We start from the raw sequence: 27,781 nt of genomic DNA, 5'->3' as shown, positions 1-27,781 counted from the left end.
TTCCTCCACCACTGCAGGTAATCAAGTCTGTAAGATCTAACTTGGATTTGATCTATCTTCTCTGTATTCATCCCTGTGTTGGCTCTCTCTTTGATATGTAGGAGCCAGTTTCTAAGTAAAACCTGAAACATGAACAAATATATGTGGTACTCTGCAAAGTTCTCCAGATAACTCAGTAGGAAGAGGCCTCAGTGCTGTTGTTGGGTAAACTTTAAATCCAGGACGATTTGATGGAACTTTGGCGGCTCCAAGTGAAGCATATTGGGTACTGCAACAACATTCAATTATGATTTTGTTCATAAACAACAGTATTAATGTTACTATTTATTTTTTTATTTTTAATATTATCATTATTGTTGTTCTTGCATTTTTTAAAACGACGGCAGAAATAATATAAAGTATATGTCTGTTACAAAGGAAAATGGTGATACAACATCATATGGTGATATAACATTAAACATACATGTTAATATCATACAGTATATATGTTTTTATATTAGTATTTGTGCCACAGTAAATCAGCTATTGGAAAAAGTGAGTTAAGGCTTGGAGTTAGTCCCTTTCTTTATGCATGTGGAATTTTCCTGTTATTATTATTATTATTATTATTATTTATCAATAACACTTACAAAGAAATCAAGGTCCTTGTCCACCTCAGTGTCAGTGAAACTGCTGAATCTTTTCTTTTTTATTGAAATAAACAAAAAAGCATAAGTTACTTGTCCCATATAACAAATGTACACGAAGTATAACTACATTATAAGGTGTATGAGTATTAACAATGTATTAACAATTTTAGGCTAGGAGAAAATAACCTTTCATGAAAAGATTTAAAACAAAATAATTAAGTACCTACGAAATACTTAAGTCTTGATACTTTTCACAGCCTTTGGATTTATAGAGAAATGAATCTAGCCTCCTTTGTGAATAAAAGTAAACCGTTGAATCTACCTCGTAACGTTCATCAGTATGACGTTGTTTGTTTTTACCCCACAGAGCGATGACGTTACACGGGGCGACGCGGCATCTCCAAGCTGCCAAAGTAAAGATGGCGGACTTGTCGGGGACCGAGCTGTCAGAAGAGAAAGAAACAGAAATAGAGCTAAAGAAAAGACAGAAACGACCGTGGGAGGATTTGCACAAGTCGGGTAAAATTGGTATAACTCCAGAACTGCCAGAAACGTTGGGATTTTACGATATAAGTGCTGTCAGGAGGGAGCAACGGGAGCACCCAGCAGGTAAACCACGGGTCCCCAATACCGACATTACCAACGATACAGCTAATAAACGTTAGACGTCTTACACGCATTATTTTAGTTTGCTGACTGTGTACGTTCGCATTGTTACTGTAGAGTCGTCATGAATCAAATATTTTAACGATAACAGTAACTTTTAAGTTAGACGTACGCAATATATATTGTTAAAGCTGAGTCGAAAGCTGTCAACGCTTGTTGTTTAGCGTTACAGTCAGTGCTAGCTTGATTAACTAGCTAGCTAATAATGAACTAAACCTGCATGTAAAAACAACTCTGTGACTGACACAATAGAGTAATTCTTTGAAAATAGTTGTGGATTTTCTCTCTCACTATCGAGCTATTGTACTAAAGTCTAAAGTTTGTTTGCATGGCTACATAAACCGCGCCTGTAGCTGCACAAATTTAGGTAGTTAACGTTAAGTGAGCAGTAAATATTGCACACATAAACATTCTAGGTACAGTATCTAACCAAACAGTTTTCATCTCAGGGTGTCCATAAATCATGCTTCAGGTGTTACACCAAATTCTGATCAGATTCTGTGGCCTGATTAATTTCAGCGATATCGCCACTGCAAGCGTTTTTTTTATCACCTAAAATGGTGCCTTAAAAGTATTTAAACAGGGTCACAAGTTTTGACATGTGTAAGACTACATGTGACCCGTTAGATACAGAGAGGTTCACCAATTTTGATGGTTATGATACGTAAAAATGTCAAACGTGCTGGTTCCAGCTTCTCCAGTGTGAGGATTTTAAGGGTTTCTTTGTCATATATGAAGGTTAACTGAATATCTTTTTGTTTTGGACTGTGGGTCAGATTAAACAAGACTTAAATATGCCATCTTGGGCTCTGAGATATATTATAACAGGCATTTTTCACTATTTCCAACATTTTATGGACAAAACGGTTAATCAGTTAATCATAAGTTACAGCCCTACTTTAGTGACACCTCACCTGTCAATATCTGGTCGACCCTTACATCAAAATTTGTGACTCTGGAGGCACCATGTCTGGTAACAGCTATCAAAATAAAGTATAATAAAAGCATTTGCAGTGGAAATATACCTGAAATTCCTAATTGAGTCACAGCTTTTGGTTTAACACCTGTTAGCATAATTGGTGGGCCGCGCACACTGGATCCTCAAGTCAAGAACATGTAAAGGGTACGTCTGAGGTTAGGTAAATGTCACTGAATAAATATTTGACAGTACAAAGTACAAATACTTAAGACACTGTATCTTAAAATGCAAATTTGCACAAGAGTGAATATTTACAATTTAATTAAAATATATTACAAGGTTGTTGGGCCCTAGTCTTTGTGACTGTTAGCTCTCTCTGTAATCCAGGCATGCTTGTGGGTGCTAAATTTACTTGAACCTAGACTTTAACAGCAAAACTGTTGCAAGTTGAGCCAACATTATACTGTTAGATCACGTGATGTTTAATGTACAATTAATTCATCTTTGTCTGCAGTTTATGAAACATGACGTGTTTGACGGGTTCCCACAGGTTGAAGTCAAGTAGAAAGAATTTCAAGGACAAAGAGAGCTGAATTATTAGTTGATTGACATAAAAAATAAGTGTTCAAGTCATTTTTTAAAAACAAAAATGCCTAAAATTCTCTAGTTTCAACTCAGCTCAAATGTGAATATTTGCTGGTTTTCACATCTCCAATAATGCTAAAATGAATATCTGAAGATTACATCTTGGGTTTAGGGAACGTTCGATGGACATTTTTTCACTATTGTCTGACATTTCATAGACCAAACGATTAAGCAATGAATCACTGGAAAATAACGAAAATAATTGGCAGATTAATTAAAAATGTTAGTAATCATTAGTTGCAGCCATAGTCTCATTATACTCAGCCATAGCAAGATAGCAGAATTCAGTCATTTTTAAAGTTTATGCCAGAGTTTCAATACACTGTCACTATCACTTATCTTTCTTTAAAGAGAGTCATCTTAGCTATGACAAAACCTACTGTACATCACAAATAACTTAATTTTGCATGTTCAGCCATTATAAACATGTATTCATGGTGGATTGAATCAAACTGTGTGTTAAGAATATTATTAAACCCCCAGTTTTCACCATTCAGAGAAGTTTCCTTCTCTTTCACTTTGCAGTGTGACACTAAAAAGGTTGGCACTCTCATTGTGTTGATAGCTCTGGTTGTAATTGTTGCAGACAATGGACTTGTGGTAACACTGGTGCTCTAATGATGTTCCAGATCCGTCGTTGACGTGCTTCATTGCCGCAGAGCTCACCAGAGGCTACTTCCTGGAACACAATGAGGCAAAGTACACCGAGCGCAGAGAGAGAGTTTACACATGCATGCGTATTCCCAAGGAGCTGGAGAAGGTACTGTATAATACAAGTCCTGAACTCAGCTGCCCCCTTTCTCTTCATTTATCTCCATCTGTCTGCTGTCATTCCCAGAAGCACAAAGAAGGCAAAGTCCTGCTGTCAGTTTACACATGTTGTCAGTCCGAAACCTGATAATCCCTCGACATGTTCTGTACTGATGCTGAACTGATTGTTGGCGAATTTATAAATTCTGAGCTTTGTAATCAATTAATTGTTTTGGTAATTTATCAAGTATAAAACACCCAAAGATTTGTTGGTTAAAGCTTCACAAATGAAGATCTAACCAGCTTGCTTTTTCCATTTAATATCATTATAAATTGAACTTTTTTTTATTAGCTGATGGTCAAATTAAGTTTGACTGATTGAGTTTAGACTCTGTTAAACTTGTATTCGTCATTATTTTTGACATATAGACTAAGTGATTAATTTAAAAAAAAATGGAATGACTGATCAGTAATGAAAATAATCATTGGTTGTATTCTCACACAAACACTTGTGCATAAACATACTTTAACAATTTTGCACTAATAAGTGATGTATGTAAAACAATATTATATAAAAACAACATTTATTGACACCAGTATATTTTTGTTGTTCTTCTCACGAGCCACCAGGTGACAGTGTTGAGACTTAAAATGTGGATTCATCTGCACTGTGTGCTGCCTCTTTCTAGGAGTATATCACATACTTTACAATGATACCTGGATATAACCGATATAACCTTGCCCTAAAAACACTGGTTAACATGTAACCTGTTAAAAAGACTGACCTAAGTTACTAAATTACAATTTTATGTATGAAAATCACACAATTAGGCCATTGAGGGAATCCTCAATGTTTGCATGTGGTATAAGATCTTTGTATATTGTTTTTGTAGTTGAGTAGATCCTCTCTTTACAGGAATGCAACCGAACAAGCAAGTCCAGACTAATGTAGCTCTTTCTGGCTTGGTTTTTCCTTGGGGGCAAGAGAGGAATGTGTGTAAACATAAAAAGACCTCAGTAATTTCACTAAGTTAAGCAGACTAACCAACTTCACCCGCACTTGACAAGGTCCCAAGAAAAGTCACACAGAATCCACCAATGAGAGACAAACCCTCCCACCAGCTTCTGTCAAAACATATATCAGTGCCTTCATGTTGTAGGAGTAAGAAGACTTCAGCTGGCTTAAATTCACTTCTCGCAACACATTCCTTTCAAAATGACAAGGCAATGGCTATTCGTATGTGGGAAACTATGAAGGTATGTGTCTGCTGCATCATTGGGTTTAGGCCTCGTTTTTTTTTTCAGTGTCACTTGAGGTGGTTATTATCTTTTCCCTGGCTTTTCCTCTGATGGAAAGAAAATAAGATAAGTCACCTTTTTAGCTGGAAATCCTTTTTAGATGTGAAATGTTGTGTTTCCCTCCAGCTGATGCTCTTGTATTTTTTTTTCCATTATTTTATTTAGTTGTACTTGTCCTTGTTTGACACAGAGAAATACTTATTTATCTTTCAAGATGATTAATAAATGTGTCTCCAGGCTACACAGCACTTTCCCACTGATGATCATTGTTTAACTTTCTTACTGCATATTGTTCACACTGACAATCATTGTTTGACTTGGAGGTGTTGCTGTGTGATTTTTTTTCCAGCTGATGACCTTTGGCTTCTTCCTGTGCGTGGACGCCTTCCTGTACGTCTTCACCCTGCTGCCCCTCAGGGTGCTGCTGGCCGTCCTCCGCCTCATCACCCTGCCATGCTGTGGCTTCAGGTCAGAGCCTAATCAGACAATTCCCTACCTATAAACATAAAAAACAAAACCATATAATTATACCTGCATAGCAAAAGAAACGCATAGACTTAACATTAACAATTATTTTGCTCAATAGTAAGATCACAATAATTTATCAAGATTTTTCGTCAGTTTTTTTGGAACAAAATAATTTTATTTATTTCAACATTTTTTTAAAGATGCCTTCAACTTTCTGAATAAACTTAAAATTGAACTTGAACTTAAAACAAATAAAACTTCAATTCAATCGCGTTCCATGTGCAGGTTCCCTGTTTGTAAAGATGCTCTCAGTTGCAGCTGCATCTGTGTTTGGGAAGCAGAGAATGGTAAAGTTGCAGTCACACCAGAATTTCTCACCTTGTTTGTCTCGTACAGTTCAGTGTTGCTCAACTACATGGCGAGAAATACCAACTTGACTTGTACTTTTTTTAATGGGAAAATGCTAACTAAACGGTGAGAAATGTTGAGAAATGTTTGCGTTGTTTCTCTCATAGGACATGTTCATGTGTAACTTAATGGTTATTACTTTTATGATCATGATCTGATCCCCTGCAGTAATATGTCACCAGTTCATTACTTTTGTTTGTGTATTTCCCTATAAACACTATAATTTTGACTGTAGCAGTAGTTTTCCTTCTTCCACACGGAGTAAAAATAGGCCTTCAAGACATTCTGGTAAAGGTTTGTGTCCATCACTTATTGCACATCAGCTGTCAAGGTTTGTCTATTAATGGTCTACCTCTTATCATGATTATGTTGCTGTCTTTCAGTCTACATGAAAGGCCTATAGTCTGGAAATTAATTTGACAGTGTTTCCAGGTCTTGATAAGTTTGGGGTTTGAACAAAAGGTCCGCAAATTGAGGCAAAACAATACTGAATGTAGCTTTTAGCCAACTGTCAATTCACATGTTGTGATACACTGTGTTGTGAAGAGTCTTCTGCTATATAGATATGTTTTCATTAACAGCTGTTTCACTCGTTGTTGACTAAAATGTCAATATGTAATATTGAAATTGAAAAGCAGTGCAGTAAATATACAGCTACAAGGCATACAGTATGTACCCGAACCCCCCCCGATGGACACTGCTTGTCCTCCTGCCTGCCTCACCCTCTGTCTGATTCTCCCCTTGCCTTCCTCCCCCCTGCAGGGCACACACATGCCCCTACTGCAGAAGAAGCAGGTACGCTCCCTAAAACCCATCAAGGCTTAATAAATGTTATCAATGTCCTGAACTGGCCTCCGCATCCATTCACTAGTTTCTCTTCATCTCCATTGTGTCTGTTGATATACAGCTGGGCACTTCACGTCATGTTCTCCAAGCCGCAGCAGCCATGTTGGTTTCTCATAAGTCTGGATGTTTTTTTGTTTTTTTGTTTTTTTTTCGAACTCATCTGGGGAAGGTTTGCTGAGAGTGCATGCTCATTCTCATCACCATGTTGCTTGTCAGTGATACAGCTGCACATGCTTAAATTGGAGGGCTGCCTACTGTACAGCTCCTCTGGAACAGTTTGGGGCTCATTTGTCTTGTTTAAGGGCATCTGTCGGCAGTTGTTGTTGAGGAAGGAAAAAAGCTTATTCATCTTCCCTGCACCGAAACCCCCCAGCTGCTCTACAGAAGCAAAACAGCTTCTTTTTGGTCACAGGTTTGCTTCTCTAACAAGGTTTTGTATCAGAATTCAAGCTTCCCCTTGTCTTTCTGGTGCAGAGTCTTAATGCCTACTGTCAGGCTAATACAGTATGAATTGCACATAGTGATGGCTACTTAGAATGCAGCACATAGCTGACAGCACTCAAACATACATAATATTCACATGTGTTATGGAGATAATGCTTGTAGAATAGAGATAGTGAAGACTGCTTTGTACAGGCTACGCCTCCAGCCTTCTGCAGCAGCTTTTCAGCTTTTTGCCTCCAGAGAGCCGTGTGTGTCGCACATGTTGGGGATAAGATGCATTAGCACCTTAACCACCTGACTACCAAAGCTACTGTTTACCAACACATGCTTTTAAGAGAAGTCTAATATTGTTGATTAGAACAGAAAGAATGAATCAATTATTTTATTAGAAGATTAGCCAGTTTAAGTAATTTATCAAGCAGAAAATTTCAAAACATGCCCTCTCAAATTTGAGTATTTGCTGCTTTTCTGTTTTATATCATTGTAAATGAAATATCTTTGGGTTTTTGGACTTTTGGTTGAACACACTAAGATGTTAAGACATCACCCTGGGCACTAGGAACTTGGGCATGTTTTAGTATTTACTGTCTTTTATAGACTAAACAATTATTCAGTTAATTTAAGCAAAGCAATAGATTGATAATAAAAATAATCAGAAGTTACAGCACTAGTATTGGTCCTCCATTATCTTTTATGTCTGACTTTATTAGTATTCGTTCAGCAGCAGTCCCATTTTATACTTGTATTTTTTATACTGTGTCGCAATCTTTCTGTCTTTTACCTCACTCCTTTATCTTCTGCTACAGTACACTTTGTCCTAGTACACTAAACCTTTATCTATTGTAAATTATTGCACATCGAGCACTAAACAATTTTTTTTACATCAAGTGGGGAAAAAAAACAAGATTCAGAAATAAATCATCTGTAGGAGCCCCCAAGCTTTTGTTGTTGTTTTTAACTTATGCATCTTTTACATGAATGACTTCAGATCTGACTATTGGATGGAGCCACAGAATCAGGCAAACAAACCACGAGAAATCTTCAATATCATAGGGACACCTTCCTGATAGTGAATAGCAACCCATTTTTGCAGTTTTATCTGAATCTTATCCTTTGTCATATGTACTGTATAGATATGAGAGAAAACAATAAGGGTTAATGGCTTTTATACAAGTTCACCTGTAATTCCTGGAAATCCTTAATAAACTGTGCATTCAGTGTATTCAAACTAAACCCCAACTATTCTTTGGTTATGAAGGCAGTCATTGTCTGTTACGCTTTGGACAAAAAGGCCCAGATGTTCATCTCATCCCATTCCCTTCACAGCTCTGCTCAGCTGCACACCAATTCAGAAGACCGTGAGACACTTGATAAAGATAATTTACACATCTTCCCGAACTCGGGCCCTTTTTCTTGCTGTAGTGAGTGGTGTTTTTAAACATATAGAGCAGTCACACAGCTGACATGTAAAATATATCTTAAAGTTAAGCTCTCTCTCTCTGTCTCTCTCTCTCTGGCTCTTCCCGGTTATCCCTGTCATAGTAAATACTAAATATCCGGCCCTATGGATTTGTCAGCCCTTCTCTTAACATGCGCCCAAGCTGCCACTGGCAACCGTTGCTATTAATTATGAAAGCTGCACATGTTATTACCCATTAAAAAACACGTGTTGCTGTTCTTGCAGTATGTGACAGCTTAGCATGTGTGTTTTCTTCCATTTATTTTGCATTTCTGTCCAAAATGCTCCACCTATTGTAATAAAATTTAAATATTTCCATAAAGATAGATGCTCAAACACAGTTTTGTTGGTGTACTGTAGTCTGTTTAGTAGATAAGGACAACAAAGATTTAATCTTACAAGAGCAGAAGCACAGAACAAAAACAAACAGATTAAAAGGAGATATATCTTATGAATGAGCTAGAATTTAGTATAAAGGAGATACTGACTTTAATATTTCACATTGTGATTTTTGTGTTTTCACTACTTGTTGCCATTTCCTTTTATGTGGGATAACTCATTTTGAACAGAAATGAATAATTCACCCCTGTATGTGTTGTCCTAGTTTGTCCTTGAATGGTATGAAACACAGACCACTACTACAGACAACTAGCAGTAGTCAGTAATGTTTGTCATCTGGTATTGTAATGAATCAGGGTCCTACTCCCTCTCTACTGTATACCAGTAGATCTTAGTATCAATGATGCCAAGTGTGGAAAAAATGTCATACCTTTATGTAGTAAAAATGTGTTTGTCAGCATACACTTATGTTATATGTGGGTATAAACACATTTAATTGTTTACTCTGGCAATATGACAGGTTATTGTGTGTGTGCATGTTAAACATATACACTACTTATTGATATAGTACACTATCCCAGCATGCAAGTGTGTGTTCAAATATGTGAGAATGTTCTGAAAGGTTGGTTAAATGTGTAAAACTGTTTCTATATTCAATACAGATGCTATAAGTTGATCTTTCTGTGTGTTTTGTGTGTCTGTGTGTGTGGTCAGCGGGTCTCGGCTGCTGCAGCCAGCGCAGGTTTGTGACATGCTGAAGGGCCTGATCCTGGTGCTGTGCTTCTCCATGATGCATTATGTCGATTACTCCATGATGTACCACCTGATCAGAGGACAGTCTGTCATCAAACTCTACCTCATCTACAACATGTTGGAGGTACCTCACATTGTATACGCTGACATCTAACATTTGGTCATGGAATAACTGCATGTATTCTTAAACAGTGGTGGCCCGAGCAGGATTCAAACCTACGGGTGCATTCACAGTTTTTTCCGATTCTGTTTGTATACATAGTTCTGGACTTGAATACACACACAGTAGATGTATAAATCTGGCTACTGGTACACTTGTTTTGTCATTAAGCATTTATAACCTAAATGGACCAAATACAGCAAAAAATCTTGTTTCTGATAGTTGTGATTGGAGAAAAGAAAATAAGCCTGTGTAATCACTCGCTTATAATGAGTCAGGTTTACTGCATTGCTCCAGATTTCTTCCACATGAAAGGAATGTTGCATTGGTCCAAATGTTGTCCTTAGTTAAAGAATGATCACCTATAGTACTGTATCAATGTTAAGGCTGCAAAATGAAGAAACGGGTTTTCCAAATCTGGGAATTACCCAGAATTTCTAGGAACATCTTGATGTGGCAAAATGTAAAGGTGCAATAAATGTGCATTTGATGTAGCTGGAATCCATTTTCATTTGACATCCAATAGATAATTGCATAACATGTAAATGAAAGGGTATGATCTTATCTCAAAAGAGAACAAAACAAGATGGCATAATTTATTTGGATGCTGGAAATTAGGTAACAACAAAAAACACGATAATAAGATGCATTCATATAGGTGAGATAAAAGAGGAAATGAACCAAACTTCTGGTTGAATTACATGCTATTATTAATTTATTAAGTTGTGATTTTATCTGTCATTCCTCTGTAAGGTGGCTGACCGCCTCTTCTCCTCCTTTGGTCAAGACATCCTGGATGCTCTCTACTGGACGGCCACAGAACCTAAAGAACGAAAAAGAGACAGTATAGGAGTCATTCCTCACTTCATCATGGCTGTCTTTTATGTCTGTATCCTTCTCGTTTAAATCCATCTTAACAAGCTGATCTGAATTTTGATAAGTGATTGACATTGGGCGTCTCTTTTCTCTGTTTCTAACTTACCAGTTTTATCTTTGACAGATGAGATACAGTCAGTGTCCATAAAAATGTCCATAACTAACTATTTCTTTGTGAGATTTGTGATCCATTTGATCACTGAAAAAGATAAATAAAGCCTTTAAGTGCTGCATTACTTGGCCAACAGACACCAGAATGAAATTTGTGCAACATAGTGTATTTGTATATATTGTTTTCTTGAGCTTACAATATGTCCTTCAGTCATGCATTCCATGTTTGATTGATCTTTCTGTTATGATTATTATATTGATCTTAATATATTTAAATTACTTTTACTGTACATTCTGCACATCTAGCGGATTCTGTTACTATACAGTACTGAGTGATCTTGCTCAAGGATATGTCAAAAGAACTCATGACTGCCGATGGTCACAGCTGAGTTGTTTTCAGACATTGAACTTGACATTGACATTGAATAGAAGGTGGTCTGTCTAACTACTAAGATGCGTTGCTTTTAATTAAGTTTTAATGTATTGTATTTAATGCTAAAATGCTTTTTAAATCAGTTGTTTTCCTGAGTGGCTGTTTGTCAGTCCTCCATGCCATCCTCATCATGGTCCAAGCTTCCACCCTGAACGTCGCCTTCAATTCACACAACAAGTCGCTGCTCACCATTATGATGTCCAACAACGTCAGTATATATATACACACACAAGCATGTGTATGCAACCCAAGATACAAGAAGACAACAATCTACCTGATGTGATTGTTTAAGCAGCCGCATTTTAGCACAAACAAAATATATCCACACATGCTCACAAACTGCATTATAATAATTTGTATGTAGATGTATCCCAGAAAAATTAAACTTGACACTCTGGTAATGAAAAGTTACTGTTGCAGCTGCAACGTGATAGCTTGTGATGTATTTTCTGAATCTTAAATGCTACTAACTGCATTTCTTTCTTTGTTCTTCTCTCAAACACAGTTTGTGGAGATCAAAGGAAGTGTGTTTAAAAAATTTGGAAAGAACAACTTATTCCAAATGTCCAACAGTGGTAAGATATTCAATGTCATAGCAGAAATCACACATTTAATACATAATTTTAAGTATTAAAAAGAGCAAGAGAATCAAAAACAAACTCATATGCTCTAATTTAATTAGCTTCTTATGTAATGTTGTCAGTCTGCATAGAATTTACACTTAAAACATTAAATACTTATACTCACAAATATTCTGAGTGTCTCACAGCCTCCAAGAGCTATGATTATCATTTGCTCCACAAGCCCTTTACTGCTACTGTTGAGTGTACAAAAGGGAAAATAGTGCATCAAAATATTTTGTTCTACAAACAAGTATTCTTTGTAAGCTATGATTTCCCTCTTCAGAAGACCTGTCAGCAATTGTTTAAGGATAAAACAAAAATCAAAGTATAACCTACCTGTTATACTTTAGCTGTACAGCTAAAAGGCCAAACTTTGTTGGTTCCAGCTTCTGAATTGTGATGATTTGCTGCTGTTCTCCGTTTTATATCATTATAAATTTAATATATTTGAAGATGTCACAACAAAATGGTGACGGTTATTTTTCACTTTTTATTTTATTTTTATTTTTACATTTTATTGACCAAATGATTAATCCAAAAAAAAGAATCTGCAGATTAATCAGTACAGAAAATAATCAGTAGTTGCAGCCCTAGTTGGCACTGATGTCAGACAGTATTGTGACAACACTTAAACATGAGTAATAGATGTGTAATATACATTTTACACTTTGAGTATTTAGCTGATTCACTTATCAGGTGCATCTTAGAGTGATGATCAGTTCCATAGTTGGTGAACGTTACAAGCATCCAGTAATGAGTTCAAGGGTCAAAGTTCACAGCGCCCTGGTACTAAGCAAAACTAAGGATACCAAGTGTGGATGAAAGTAATCTTCCTGCAGTTGTGTCTTAAATGTTGATGCTTTTTAACCAAGTTGTTCCAGGGTTGAGAGATTGTAATCTCAAATTAGTTTCTTTAATCCTGCAGATATCAAGGAACGGTTCACCAGCTACGTTCTCCTGCTCATTGTTTGTCTCAGGAATATGGAGCAATTCGCATGGAACCCGGGTAATTATCTGTTTTTCCTCAAAATGCAGTTTAATATTTTTATTTTATTTTATAGTAAATGCAAACAGACAGTGTGCTGCTCCAGGTTTGTTCACCATTGTTTCAAAAACTCCCACAAATGGTCAGTGCTTGTCATGGTAAAAATTCAGGAAAATCTGCTGAGCAGCTCCTTTCCTGCTGTTTTGGTCGACCCCAATGCAACACCTTGGGGATGTTTCTCTCCTACAAACCTCAGTGAACGCGACAGAGCAGAGTGAGGGATGACAGCTGGGCGTTTCTGTATGACAGCCCTCTGAAAACAGTCAGCTCCTCCTGACAGTCTCAAAGCCAGACACACAGTAGATGACAGACGTGGCCTGTCAGCTGAAATCATAGCACTGATGTGCTAATACTAGCAGAGCTACAGCCTTCTGTTGCTAAAGAGGTATACAAAGTCCCCAGTAATTTACTTATCTTCCATATTGCATTAGTGGTGGCTGCACTTTGTTTACATTATACAGAACCAAAGCACCTGCTCTCAGCTAATTAACTGCTAAACACTTTTTGATAAAAAGCCAAAACTGTTTTGCTCATTAAGCATTTAAGAAATGTATACAAATATGGCAACCTGTAGTAAAATATTAGTTATAATCTCTGGGTTTTAAGCCACTGGATCATATTTTGTGCATACTGTGTAGGCGTTGTGCTGGTAAATAAATATATGTACATAGTATTTTCAAAGTCATGCATTGAATTGTGTAATTATATTACTTAAACAAACTAATGCACTAATCAATATATTTGTATCATCAATGGATCACGTGACTTATGTGATGGTGGTTGCTCGTAGTGACGAACTGAAGAGTTATCAACCGATTCTGCAGTTCCCCTCAGCTCTATAAAGCATTTTAATGTCTTTCAGAACTTCACAACTACTAGATATTAACTCCAGCTGTTGTTCTAGTGGAACAGTGGCCAACAAAAGTAAACTGGTTGTACCTGGAACCTGGTATGTTGTGGGCAGGATGTAGACAATATCCAGGGAAGGACTGCTGAGCATTTGCACTCTCTTAGGAAACTAGGAAACCAGCAGGTTAGAAATGATTAATTTACATATAAGACATAAAGTTTCTTGTGCCTTTTTTTCCTCAGACCACCTGTGGGTGTTGTTCCCTGATGTCTTTATGGTCGTCACCTCTGAAGTTGCTGTTGACATAATTAAACATGCTTTCATCACCAAATTCAACGACATCACTGCAGATGTAAGGACCAAACCTGATATTCATTATTCACACAGTACCTGTATAATACTGATGTTGCTCTCATACATTATTTGTCTTGTCTCTTTCCCAGGTGTACAGTGAATACAGAGCCAGTTTGGCCTTCGATCTCGTCAGCAGTCGACAGAAGAATGTAACTGTCTCTTTTTTTCATATCACTGTCATTATACTTTCATAAACAGCATTGAGCCTACGCAGCTAATCAATGCAGTTTTGTTGAGTGCTTTAATCTGTGCTTGTCCGTCACTGTGTAGGCTTGTACAGACTACAGTGACTCAGTGGCCCGGAGGATGGGCTTCATCCCTCTGCCTTTGGCTGTTCTGGTAAGAGAGGCTGCACTCTGTTGCTATTCAGGCACTATATAACAGAAGAGAGTTAGTCATTGGCACATAAACATTAACCAGAACTTTCTACAAATTTCTACTTAATGCCACAAGCTGAGAATAGCTGCCTGCTGGTTCTCACCATTGTTTAAATTCATCAGAACCTCCATTTATTCTGCTTTTTCATGTTTTAACAGCTTATCCGAGTGGTAATGAGTTCGGTGAAGGTGCAGGGAGCGCTTTCATACACATGTGTGTTCCTATTTTATCTCGGGTATGTCTATTAAAGTTATTCTCTTGTATTAAATATTACTAATGTTATTACATGATTTTATTGTAGATTGCCCTGCCCAGCATCCAAAATTTAGGGATATTTTAAGCCTTTTATTGCTATACTTGTTGTACTGAACATGACATTTTCATTTTACATACACTGCATATATTTTAATCTGACTGTAAAAATGTAACTCGAGTTAAAGGCTGAAACTGATTTTGGTTATCTAAGTTGTTCATGCACATTAATCTGGTGATAAAATATGTTGTTATTCCTTCCCTCTCCTTATTGAAGTACAGGCTTAATCCATTGAAATTAAGGTCAAAGTCTATATTTCCATATTTTTTCATCTTAACATTGTATTCATTTAGTCATATATCAGTGAATATTTACATGTTTACATTTTTTGTTTAATGATAGCATGTCAAATATGCACAGAGACTCACACAAACACACACTCTCATGTGTTGTATATAGTCATGCTTGCAGAGTCTCTTGAATGCACACTAACACATGCAGACACTGTCATAAACACACACAGTTACATAAGCTTTAACACTGTGCCCTCACATTCTCCCTGTGCTGAGCTGCTGATTGCCTTGTTCATTCTCATTTGCCGGATCCCATTGGTTTTCGTACCATTGAAGGGTTTCCCTCGGGGTGAAGAATACATTGTTGTCATCTCTAGTGCCATCTCTGGCCTTACCCACCCCCTGATTTAAAAATAGCTCTGGCTCGAACAGGTTCAGCTGTGCTGAGTCTCTCAGTCTGAAACGCCCTGTCACAGCGAGCAGTGGTCCACAGACCCAAATGTGTCTGTCTCTGTCACATCAGTGTCAGAGGCTGGGCCTTATAGCAAAGCCCAGAAACACAGAAGGATGGTATACATCAACATCCTGGTGTCAGTGGTGGGATGTGAACAGTGGTGATCGAAACCAGATGGTAGAAGAGATTCATTAAAGCTGTGGCCCAGCTCTAGACAGCACTGTGATAACTCTGCTACATCTCAGCACTTAATAACAGCAAGAAAGATTGAAATAGCTGTTCAGTTATGTCTCAAAAGCTACAGTTCATCTTGGTGCTGAATCCATCAACCAAATTGGCAAAAAAGCTCAAACTACTAAAACAAATATTTGAATGCATTGGCTGCTAAACACAATAGCAGACATGCAAATGTGAAATGTTTATAGTCAGTATTCTGTGATTATTGATTTCACAGACTAAAGCTGCCATCAACAAATAAGACAGAAATAAGTGTGTAGCCCTACATTGTCATGTTTTTATTTATTTTTTCTCATTTTTATTATTTTTTATTTAGCCAGCAAAGTTTTTGATTCACTTTTACCAAACTCTTCTTCCAGTCAGAAATGCACCTCTCTAAACAGCCACCTTTCTCCCTCTTTAGGCTGGTTTCACTTAAAGTGTTGAACAGTATTGTGCTGCTGGGGAAGTCGTGTGTTTACGTCAAGAGGGCCAACATGGAGGACAAGCTGTTTGAGAGGCCCTCCACCAGTCCATCCTCCTCCGGGAAAAGCTCCAGCAAAGCTGATCAGGCCAGATGTCCCACACCTTCAGGTAAACCACAAACAACTTTTTTTTCCAGAACTGATATTCTTGTAAACATCATGAATGTAATTTTCAAAAAGGCTGGGTGTTTATACACAAATTAAGTTTCTAGAAATCTAAGCCAAACACTACGCTCCAGAAAAGTTGTGGTGTACATTGTTTAGCTGTCCAACCCGCAACTTTACTCTGTTGGTTTACTCTCACCGCTCTCATAGCCTCGTTTTCGGTCGCAACAGGCAGCAGTTTTCAGAGAAAAAGCTCTAAAAACACACTGTATACTACCTGCACATCATCAAACAACAGACAGACAGTTAGCAACTGTTGTTCCTCAGTATGACAAGAACAAAATTGGAAAATTGGAGGTTTATTGGAAAAGAGGAACACACGTTGACACAGTTATAGGGGGAGAGAGTTCCCAATCACTTAATATTCAAACATCTCAGCGTGATAACAGTCTGTCCCTCTCACTAATTACACTGTGTGGAACTATCAGGGTTCCTACAATCAAGGAAGTCCTGGACTATTGACGTTGCATTTCAGGCCTGTATATAAATACATTTGGATTTGTCATGGGATTCTTTTAATACCTTCTTCTTTGTTCTGGTCAGTAGTCTAATGATAAGCTTGGCACTTGTCAAGTTGCTTTTTATAAGATAAACTAAATAATTACCAGATTAAATAAGTCCCTTGACTGTTAACACAAGACCTCAAGCTATCTTCTTTGAGTAAATACATTTTTTAACGAATATATGTATATATATATATAAAAATAAATGCTGGTACATTAGACATTAAAATTGTATTGTGCACTCATGTCTTGAGCATGAAAAATTCAGTGAGCTTGTTAGGAACCCTCAGCTGAGGTCATCATGCACTGTGAACAAAGTTTGACGGTTTGATTTTGGATCTAAATACAGAAAGTGCAGCATATACATGTACAAAAAAATTATTTCAGTTTTTGCAACTACTGTGCAAGCAATGACAGAGAATATATCAAATGTATTTATTTTGAATTACACAAAAGCTTTTAATCATAGAATATCAGCTTGAAATATTTTACAGATGTAACATTTGGGAAGTTGCATCTTATTTTGGAGATATGAGAAGTGTCACGACCTGAGAGAGCATCCTGGTGGTTCTCAGGAATAGATATCTAGTAAATGAGACGTCCTGGGATTTAATCTTGGTTATGAGTAATGTGCGTGTTGCTCTCAGCCTCCAACTCAATCACTGATCTTTCCTGTCTCTCTGCATTTTGACATATTGAATCTAATAAAACAGTAATGTCTTACAATGATCTTTAAAAACAAATGCACAAATGAAACGAAGCACTGTTGTTTATATTTCACACTAAGGTGGATAATAGTTGTTTATTTGAATGCTGCTAGTTACAGTTTCTAAAAAAAAAAATACCAAACTCGCCCCGCCTTAGAGAATAATCATGTTTACATTAATATTTTTAGGCATTGAGCTGATATTTTAATTTACATTTAAGGCATTTAGCTGACACTTGTATCCAGACAGATTTGTCAGCAGGTGTGTCCAGTGTCCAGCTTCAGGCTGCTGATGGAAACATCAAGTGTGTGGTGATGCAGAATCAAACCTGTGATCCTTTTTGTTGTGGATAAGTTTACCTGAATATCAGGCTGTAACTTGTTAGATGTTGAGTTTGATTTCAAAACATTTATAGGTTAAAACAAATCAGATGCTCCTAAAATAATTTTGTTGGACATCAAAACAGTTAACCCAATACTCATTCTTTGCATTGTTGTGCAGTATATGTATATGGCTGCAATTAAAGATGACTTTTTATCAATGATTAATCTGCCACATATAATTGTTTACATAAATAGTTTTGTCTATAAAATGCCAGAAAATAGCGCAAATGCATATTTCTAATTGACATATTCGAATTGCTTGTTTTGTCCAAACAATGGTCCAAAACCCAAATATATTCAATTTACAATCATATTGACAAAGAAAACCTTTTCAGGATCTAAAACTAGCAAACATTTGCCATTTTGACTAATCAATTAATCTACTAATCATTTTTGCTCTATTTTGGTCATTTGATCAGTAACTTTGCAAATTCTATATATCTGTCATTCTACAGTATCTATCTATCTATCTAGACATTAAATTATGGTGATGTAGCAGGTATGGCATTTGACATTTTGAAGTTTGACTTTTGATTGTAGCATCAGGCATCATACCTCAAAAATTGTACCAGCAGCACTTACATTAATCATAAGTCACTTTTTTGTAAGGATAGTTGTAGTTGTATAGCAAGTATATTGTATATTTTCTGACATTTAAAGACCAAAAGATTAATCAAGAAAATAATCTGCATTTTAATCAATAATGAAAGTTAGTTGTAGCCCTAGTAGACTTTATAAGCAGTGGTGTCTTGGAAAGCATCCTATATGACAACACAACCCCTCATTCCAACATTCAAATATTTACATATGAATTTCCTCATTAACATTCATGTAAATATCTTGACAAACTGTTAAAAGGGCCCTGTACCCAAAACACACACACATAGGATCAGACACACAGATTTGGAGGTGGTAGTATCTCCCTGTCATCCTCAGCCAAATCCCTGCAGATCTTTTCTCCCGTGTGCCACAGACCCGCCTGCTGCGCTGAGCCAGGAGCTTTAAAATGACAAAGATCCTGATGGTGCATCATTTCATATCAAACATCAAACACCGCGCTTGTGTTTCAAACGAATCTGGTTTCTCAGAAAGCAGCAGCTACAAGGCTTAAGGCGCCATGCTCCAATATATAGAGTATAATAATAACTACTTTAAGGTTGTGTGGAATTAATGCGAGTCTCCTTCTGCTTCCCACACATTTAGCTGCTGGGATTTGAACCAGCGACCTCACATCCCATGCTCACTTTTCTAACATTTAAATTACTTTGGTGTGTGCCTTGAGCTTTACCTGCTGCTCCAGTGAATTCACTGCACATTATGTTCATCTGTATGTCTTTGTTTTTACAATGATCTGTATTCACATAACACTACATATGCCATCTGTCTATACTGCATGTTTTTGTCCAGAGGGCAGAAACGGGTAATGAGCGGTTTCACATCAGCCATTTCAAGTCCCATATGGTGGTTAACTTTTATCAAAGCTCACATATCTTGCAGAGAAGTCTGCGTTTATGCAGTATGTGACTTGAATAACATTTCTTTTAAATATTTTGTAATGTTCACCCTTAAGGACTCTACAACACAGTTTATTTACACGTCAATGATAAAACCCAGGCAGAAAAGAGTGTAATTAAAAGAAAAACAACTAACTAGGATTACATAACAAACACAATTTAAATAAAAATAACTTCTGCAGACAAATGCACCGCTATATACAAACCTGCATTAATTTGATTTCTTTTGGCCACTTGGGGTTGCAAAACAAGCACAGCAAAACACAGCATTGGCATAGAATTGATATGGTGAATGTGTTAAACAGTTGCCCATTTACACTTCTAGCAGTATATATCAACAGACACTTTTAGCTCTGTTCAGATCTCCACTAACTCCTTAGAAAAATATCTGGCCCTACATGCTCCACAATGCGCATTAGCTAGTCGCTAACTTTGTCTGCCTGCTATTTGCTGCTGGGCAGGCAGTGTACAGTGGGACTGAACTAAAACAGTTAAGTTGCATAAGTAAAAGCTAAGTAAGTAAAACCAAAACAAGGAGCTGAAAGATGATAAAACTCTAGCGCAGAGAAGAACTGCACAGTTGGGTGTTAATTCCCAGGGGGTCACCACTACTAGCAACTCCTTTCATAATACACATACTGTAGTTACATTGTTGATATGAAAATATTGATTAGAGCTGCTTTAAATGCTGAGATCAGACTACATTTTCTCAGCCCAATAATGGCCCAGGGTGTCGAAAACAAAACTGAGTGTTGGGTGTGACGGCTGCTTGTTTAATCCCGAGTAGTATGTCATAGCAGAAGACAAATGATGCAGGTTCTGGGACGCTTCAAGTCATCCAACATACTGTATCTTGCGTTCCAGATTATTATTTTTTTTTTTGTTGCTTTCTTTCGGCTAGTTTGACAACTTCTATGACATGTTCTGTGATGTTGACCAACACAGCGCTCTTTTGTGCACAATTGTTAACATGGTGAAGCAAAAGAGGAATGATGTTGTTGGTGTTATCACGTGGAAGCTGCTTCTTGGTACTTATTACCTAATCTAAGTATCTAATCTGTATCTAAATTGAGAAAGACTGCAAGCTATAATTGACCGGGGTCTAACATGTCATCTGCCATGTCTCTTGACAAAGTCACAACAACAATGTATGACTAATATCTGACAATGTGACCAAAAATATTGTGTTGTCTGATCCTGGCATTAGCAAATGAATCAAAGTTAAAACGAAGCAAAGAAAAAAATAATGGTGAGAGAGAGAGAGAGATGTGTGCACTTGTTTATTTATTGACTATCAATAGGCATGACTTGTTATAAATTCCTCTCTGATTCACTACTATATTATTCAGGCAGAACCGAAGGTTGTTTTCTAATATTCACTTGGCCTACAATGTCATGTTTTCATGGCCTTTATCATATTTGAAATTATTTTTAATGCTTTACTCAAACACATTCTCTATATGTTCAGTGGGTTGCAGTAGTTCTGTAGAGTAAAGTGTCAGTTCAGCTCTGTCTACATTAAGAATTGGAAGTTTGTTGTAGCCAGATAGCCTGGGGCTGTGGACGACCTTGTTAATATCCAATGCTGCTCCGAATTGTCTCTAATATGATGAATTATTCTGTTTGGTTGATTTTCCTAATGTATTATACTCTGTGTGCTCAAAGTTAAAAGGCTTTGCAGTGTTTTCTCTTAACATAATGCAGAGGAGTTGTGATAAGAACCAACTGTGCTTCGTCATGTTCCATGTCAGCTTTCCTTTTTGGCTTCTTGTCATTCTTCTCCCTCTGTGCTGCTTTGCAACTGAGCAGTCAGGTGGGTGTACGTTGGCTGACTTGTGGACCCGGCAGGTTGAATCACTTCCTGTCACTCAAGCCAGAACACCTTCGCTTCTTCTGTTACAGGCTGAGAATTGCTGCTCGAAGACAGCACATCACCCTCTCCAATACTGAATCTTCTTTCTCAAAATTATCTAAAAAAACAAACAAAAAAACTCTCACCCTCTCACTTCTCCTTTTCTTTCTGTTCTGTGCTTCTGTGTGTCAGATGATCGTTCAGGATTCACCGTCAGTCTGGAATGAAACTCACAAACTGCATAAAGACAGTTGACAACTGTGTGTCTTATTATCATGTTGTAAGAGCAGATCACATCCAGTTTAGTGCAAACACAACAAGCCTGTGAATCGATTAAAAAAAGAATAAACAGATTATTTGATAATGAAAATTATCATTAGCTGCAGCCCTAATATAGTTTAAAACTTAATTTATAGTTGCAGCCCAAACTTTATGACGGCACCAACAAAATGTGTGAACACGTCAGTGTATGTACAGACCCAAAATAGTATAAAGAGAACCACGTGCTCAACCACATCCATTTTTGGACTATATCTTCCCCTTAAAGGTCCAGTATGTAACATTTAGGAGGAGCTATTGGCAGAAATGGAATACAATATTCATAAGTATGTTTTAATTAGTGTATAATTGCCTGAAAATAAGAATCATTGTGTTTTCATTACCTTAGAATAAGCCATTTATATCTACATAGGGAGTGGGTCCCCTTCCACGGTGGTCGCCATGTTGCACTGCCATGTTTCTACAGTAGCCCAGAACAAACAAACCAAACACTGGTGAGTTTTTAGCCCACCATAGTTTCTCCTGCACGCTTGGAAGGGGATGGTGAGGCAAGTGGTATTCAAATGGTTGCACACTGCATTTTCAATGCTAGATGCCACTAAATCCCACACACTGGACCTTTTTAATACTGCATTGCTAGAGTTTCATGTTTTAGAAATTGCTTTTAAATGGAGTATCAGTTAAATATATTAAAGGAATAGTTTGACATTTTGGAATATGTTTATGTGTTTTCTTGCCGATAGTTAGATGACAAGATCGATACCACCCTAATGTCTTTGTGTTAAATACAAGGCTGGAACCAAGAGGAGGTTAACCTAGCTTAGCATAAAGAGTTCAAAAATCCCTCTACCGGCACCTCTAAACCTCACTAACACGTTGTATCTTGTTTAATCTGTATTTGAACAGAAGTGTAAAAATTACAAGTTGAGGTATTAGGGGGGCGATACGTGCAGGAACAATTTCTTGGAGACCAGCAGTCGTCCACAGTCACTTCCTGGAGTCTCCATACGTATAGAGACAAGTCCACATGGTGACCACAAGACACACCTTTATGCTGAGCTAAGCTAATTGCCTCCTGGCTCTATCTCCACAGATATGAGAGAGTCTCATCTAACTCTCTGCAATTTTACTCTTATAAATGTAATTATGTCTATTAAATGTTACGGCTTGTCTACACAGGAGGCGTTTCAGATGCGTTTTTAGTCATCTGTCAACAGATACGCTTCTATTTTAATCACTTCAGCTATCAACATGGCCCGCGTCCCGGCTCACGTTTTACTTGTGCTTTACGTGTGTAAATGCGAACACGCTACGGGTCTGTTTTCATATGTTTTACACACGCAACCACAGTGATTGTGTGTTGGGCTCTGAGTACAGACAAAACACAGTTGACCTACACTCAGTACTGTGCCTGAATGTATCCTTTGTAGACACAGATGGAGGACTGAAGCTGCTCTGCTCTGTCTATTGTGTAGACATTGTGTTAAGTGTCCATTAGCCACACTGACCAGTGAATAAGCTGAGCAACCTAAAATTAGTCATCCATATGTTATTTCTTTTGTCATTAAATTAGATTTTTGCCCACTATTCTTTACAGGTGAATCCAAGGCGGCGCACATCCCTGCCACACCCTGCAGCCCACCATCCTCCTCCTCCTCCTCTGTGACCACCCAGCCGACTCCCAGGACTGACTTGTTTCCTCCCCCACCCACTGATGCCTCTCCTGCTGCTTCAGCTAGCCGTCCTCCAACTCCACCACCTGAACTTGAACCTGAACAACCTGCACCTTCACTCTCCAAAGAAGAGGAGGGTGAGGCACAAGGAGCCTCTGAACTGAAGCACAGGACTCCCAAAAAAGACCTGCTGGAGATCGACCGTTTCACAATCTGTGGTAACCGCATCGACTGACCAGTGGCAGCCGCTGATGTAGCGATTAACCACTCAGGAAAGAAGTAGAGCAAGGGGCACTTCAGCCCGGCTCTCCTGGCCAACAGCAGCAGAAAGCTGAGTATTTATTAAAGTCAGTGGCAATACAGTAAGTTATTGTGAACATGGACACTCAGTGTCAGACGATCATGCTGTTGTTGAAGCCTGAAGTTGAGAAGAAGTTTGACAAAGAAAACTTCAGCTGGCTGATAGACAGCAGGAGACAGAAAGTGTGACTGTGGCGGCCCAGTCGTCAGGATGAACTGTCATGTCAGTGTGTGTTTGTGTGAAAGTGTTAGGATGGTTCAGTATTTGGAGTGAGTGTGCAGGTGTGAGAGTGTGTGTGAAACAGCGTATGTGTGAGCGTGAGAGCACACAAGCACTTCCTGTCTGAGCAGCACTGGAACCAGAAGGAGAGAAGTTTCTCAGTTCACTCAGCAGCCAGAAAACAAACTTCCAAACTCTTACATTAAAAGGAAACACCTGAATCAATTCTCATTGCTTCAGTCGTTTCCCTTTTTTACTCAAGAAAACCTGATTTTAAAAGTATCAGGGTTCTTTTTGTAAATTATTGGGTGCCATCCAACATATCGATCCAATTTGCAAGAAAATCTAGCCTCTTTTTACAGCACAGCCTTTATAATCAGACACTGAGGTCACTTAAACAATTCAGCTAAGAAATTTAGATGTGGAAATAGCTAAGAAGTGGAAAAGCTTCTAAGATGTTCCTTCAATAAGGGACTTGAAGCTCATGGTTCCCAAACTGAGGGTCATAACCCACACAAAGTGTCATAAGATAAATCTTGTGGGTCACGAGGTGATGAACAAGCCAGGAAAGTAGAAAAAATATATTCATGCTACACAAAATTATGTTTTTTTCTGTAATGTTAACCCTTTTTCTTTTCATGAATTTGACCTTTTCAGGTCTCTGAAACTTACTCAAATGAAACAAAAAGCAGAAAACAAATTACTTTTTGTCTAAACTGGTCACAAACTGTACACACGTACACAATGGTTTGTTTAAGGGGGTCACGAGCCAAAAAGGTTGGGAAACACAGCTCTAAGGAGTCACACACACTGATAATATTAGGCTGCTCACACCATTAACTGCTCAGTTCAGAAGTCTATACCTCAGTGAGACTACGGTAGTAAGAAGTTTGAAGTGAAGCATCGTTTTACTTTCCAACATCATCTGATGGCGTTATAAACGTGACTAAGAACAGTGAGTGTTAAGTAGAGCCTTTCGTTTACACAGCCAACAGATGAAGTCATTTGCAGCCCACGCTGCGCCTTGAGCAACTAAAGGACCTTTTATTACAGGACTCAGTCAGCGCACAACGTTAACAGGAGCTGCCGGTCAAATGCTGCCGACACTAAATCTGCTGCTTCTACCAGCCGCTTACGCAGCCAGACGTATTTCAGAGGTCCACTTAAAACTATGAAAGAAGAATACTGAAAAATGCTGATAGACGCTGAAGATAATCTTAATATTCTTCTTGCTTAGGGTACATTTTTCAAATCGCTTTATATACTGTATATTAGGCAACAAATCCTTATCTGAAAATCATAATTTATTATCTCTAAAATACAGATAATCATTAGAAAAGGGTTATCACTTTTATCCAAGGATTAATATTACATTACGCATCCTTCACCAAGTAACCAGTCATTTTATTATAAAAATGGTATTTCATTTTTCATTCATTTTTGGTCTTGAACGTTTGCACTGATGGACCGTATTGTCTTAAATACGACGTTGTAATGTATGTTTCTCATTCGACTCAAGTAATGTTCTAATGTTTACATCTTAGAAAATAGAAGCAATATTTCCACAACAAAATGCCTTTGCATGTGTGTATGTCCATTTTGCTGACTCACCTTGATTGCTATGATTTAAATTTTTATTGCAATGAAAAAATCTATAAATAATAATAAAAATATTATATATATATGATTGATATATATTATATCATCTAACTTGATTTATGGATGTAGTGAGAGAGGACATGAAGTTAATTGGTGTGAGTGAAGAGGATGCAGAGGACAGGGTTAGATGGAGGCGCTGTGGCGACCCCTGAAAGGGAACAGCCGAAAGGAAAAGAAGATATCATCTAGCTTTCATTTGTCACCCATGTATGTAACTGAGTGTAAGTAAAATATAATATATTAATCCTAACATTGTATGACAGTTTTACAACTCAATGTCAGGTCATAAAGTTCCAGCAGCCATGCCAAATATTTCATTTGTCAGAACTCTATGTAGCACTTTATGGTCCCTGCTGTCAACAGTTTTGTGCAGCAAGCGGAGAAGTTTTAGCAGAATTATATAGACAAATACGTTACTTGACTAGTACAAGATATAATTATTAGGGTTGGAAATTACCATCAAATCAAACTAAATGCTGGTAAGTTTTAAAATGATCTACAACAGAAATCACTTCTGAGTTAAATTTCCTCCTTCTTCCCATCACTCTTTAGTTATGTTGGAATTTAAAAGGTATTTTTCTGCCTTGTTAATTACACAGTTTAACATATGACACTAATATATTTTAAGTTGCTTTGGCAGAAGCTGTCATAATGTGAAGTGGAGCCTCATATTTTACTTTAAAGTAGAAGGAAGATGTGTATAATGTAAACACATATCAGCATTTATTTGATTTGATTTGGAGAAAAAAAGCTTCTTTATAATGTTCATTACCGTTGTAATACGGACGATAGTTCTATTTTTGGAGCTGACAGTTATATGATAATACGTTTTTGCGCATGAAATCTGACTCTCCTCAGTCCTTCATGTGGTTTTGTCAAATGTCTCGTCTCCACTGGCCTGAGCTCAGTCTTGTTGTGGTCTGTTTGGCTCAGAGTCAAAGTGTCTCCACTGTCATCTGGCTGAGCCTCACTGATCCCAGTCCGCAGACGAGATCAACCACAACTGGACCCTGCTGGGCTCAACCGAGCTCACGGAGAAGTGTTTTTATGCAAGTTGCGATGGTCCAGTACACTGCCTGCTTTGTTCAGTTTGGTTCCTTATTTAAGTCCTACCTCGATATTGTATGAAATGCCCCTTTTGGATCAATAAAAGTTGGTTTCTTAAAGTGTGTTGTTTTAATCTTTTTGAAGATATCCCACATTTGTTTGTTCTCCCTGTTGTAGTCTCTACTCTCTGTTTAGAAGCTGGATTTATCTGGAAATTTTGAGCCTCAGACTTTGTGTTATTCAAGTCAGCTTCCTGATTTGTATCTAGCATCTCCAGACTAATTCGCAAAGAGCAACTGACAAAGCGCCTTTGGGATGTGGTGGAACGAGATATTCGCAACATGAATGTGCAGCTGACACATCTGCAGCAACTGCGTGATGCTCTCATGTCAACATGGAGCAGAATCTCTAAGGAATGTTTGCAGAACCTTGTTGAATCCATGACAAAGGATTCAGGCTGCTCTGGGGGCAAAGGGGGTCCCACCCAGTATTAGAAAGGTATACCTAATAAAGTACTCTGTGTGATATGGTTGAAAGGTCAGGGAGAAACCTACAAAGTGGACCTGGAGTTGGGACTGTTTTGTCAGACTAATGAATCTCTATATTTCCTGCTTTTGGAAGCATACAGGATTACAGCTTCTGACACAGGAAAGCAAAAATCTATTTTATATTACTGCCAGTAAGCCGAGGTTTACACCAACGATGACCTCACCTGTCCGGAGGCTGTGCCACACAGTATCTGTTGAGGCAGTGAGGTCAGGTAGAGTAAATCTGCGGCAGACATTCTTAGAGGAATAATCTACTTACACTGCTGAAGACTGAGACGAGCTTCAGCTCTGTCACAGCTACCAGGAAGTACAGGATGACAGTAGTAGTAGTAGTAGTAGTAGTACATCAGACAGACTTTGAGGATGATATGATTATTCTGACACAGGACTTCAAAAAGAAAACAAACTAAAAGGGCAAAAATGGCAGCATAAAATAAACGACCAGGAGGAAGACAGCAGCAGCATACACAAGAGTAATTAGGAAGCAGGGAAAATGAATGAATCCCAGTAGCCCTAACACAGAAGTTTTCCAAGCGTGGATGACTTTTTAAAGCAATACAAGGAGGGAGGACTGGCATTTCTTTGATTTTTAATGTTTACATATATTTATATCAGAGTTCTTTTTAGCCAAATAATGTTCTGAAAAACTGTTTCTTTCGTTCAACCGACAGAGGAAGTCCTCAACCAATCACATTACTTCCTCTTTCAGTGCATGAGAAGTGTCCATACAGCTAAAAGTCCCATCTGCCCCTCTGCAGGTCTAATGAGTGTGTGT

General features: G+C 37.8%; 1 protein-coding gene and 1 long non-coding RNA gene across 9 annotated transcripts in view; one reads left to right on the top strand and one right to left on the bottom strand.

Moving 5' to 3' along the window:
• Positions 1–973: 973 nt before the first annotated feature.
• On the top strand, positions 974–26,577 carry tapt1a (transmembrane anterior posterior transformation 1a). 4 transcript variants are annotated; one of them, XM_044206060.1, is made up of 15 exons: positions 974–1,238; positions 3,489–3,619; positions 5,258–5,376; positions 6,547–6,579; positions 9,587–9,749; positions 10,539–10,674; positions 11,316–11,413; positions 11,711–11,780; positions 12,754–12,834; positions 13,966–14,075; positions 14,167–14,226; positions 14,348–14,416; positions 14,614–14,690; positions 16,096–16,265; positions 23,157–26,577. In XM_044206060.1, exons 1-15 carry the CDS (start codon positions 1,001–1,003, stop codon positions 23,465–23,467), a joined length of 1,866 nt encoding a protein of 621 aa, XP_044061995.1. In that variant the 5' UTR covers positions 974–1,000; the 3' UTR covers positions 23,468–26,577. The 4 variants fall into 4 exon arrangements, with proteins under 4 accessions (XP_044061995.1, XP_044061996.1, XP_044061997.1 ...); XM_044206061.1 differs by lacking the exon at positions 6,547–6,579 and having other exon boundaries at positions 976–1,238; XM_044206062.1 differs by lacking the exons at positions 974–1,238; positions 3,489–3,619 and adding an exon at positions 4,262–4,866.
• LOC122880695 overlaps positions 5,313–27,781 on the bottom strand; it is an 88,395-nt gene continuing 65,926 nt past the window's right edge. The window contains exons 5-6 of one of the 5 annotated variants that reach the window (XR_006379010.1): positions 21,427–21,517; positions 17,594–18,913 (exon numbers count right to left, since the gene is read on the bottom strand). This is a non-coding gene — a long non-coding RNA (uncharacterized LOC122880695). Of the gene's footprint in view, positions 5,405–10,475; positions 10,609–17,593; positions 21,399–21,426; positions 21,518–27,781 lie in introns of those variants that run through there. The other 4 variants (XR_006379009.1, XR_006379011.1, XR_006379008.1 and 1 more) reach the window with 4 other exon arrangements.

Source organism: Siniperca chuatsi, linkage group LG8 (genome assembly GCF_020085105.1).
Source record: "Siniperca chuatsi isolate FFG_IHB_CAS linkage group LG8, ASM2008510v1, whole genome shotgun sequence".
Classification (NCBI taxonomy): domain Eukaryota; kingdom Metazoa; phylum Chordata; class Actinopteri; order Centrarchiformes; family Sinipercidae; genus Siniperca; species Siniperca chuatsi.
Note: the sequence above shows the minus strand (reverse complement) of the source record. Positions and strands in the feature narration are given on the sequence as shown.

Bases quoted from the DNA above. Each gene is read 5' to 3' on its own strand.
- tapt1a (XM_044206060.1), top strand. From the start codon at position 1,001: ATGACGTTACACGGGGCGACGCGGCATCTCCAAGCTGCCAAAGTAAAG. The intron at 11,414-11,710 runs GTCAGTATATAT...TCTCAAACACAG, and splicing joins CCATTATGATGTCCAACAAC to TTTGTGGAGATCAAAGGAAG. The intron at 11,781-12,753 runs GTAAGATATTCA...TTAATCCTGCAG, and splicing joins ATTCCAAATGTCCAACAGTG to ATATCAAGGAACGGTTCACC.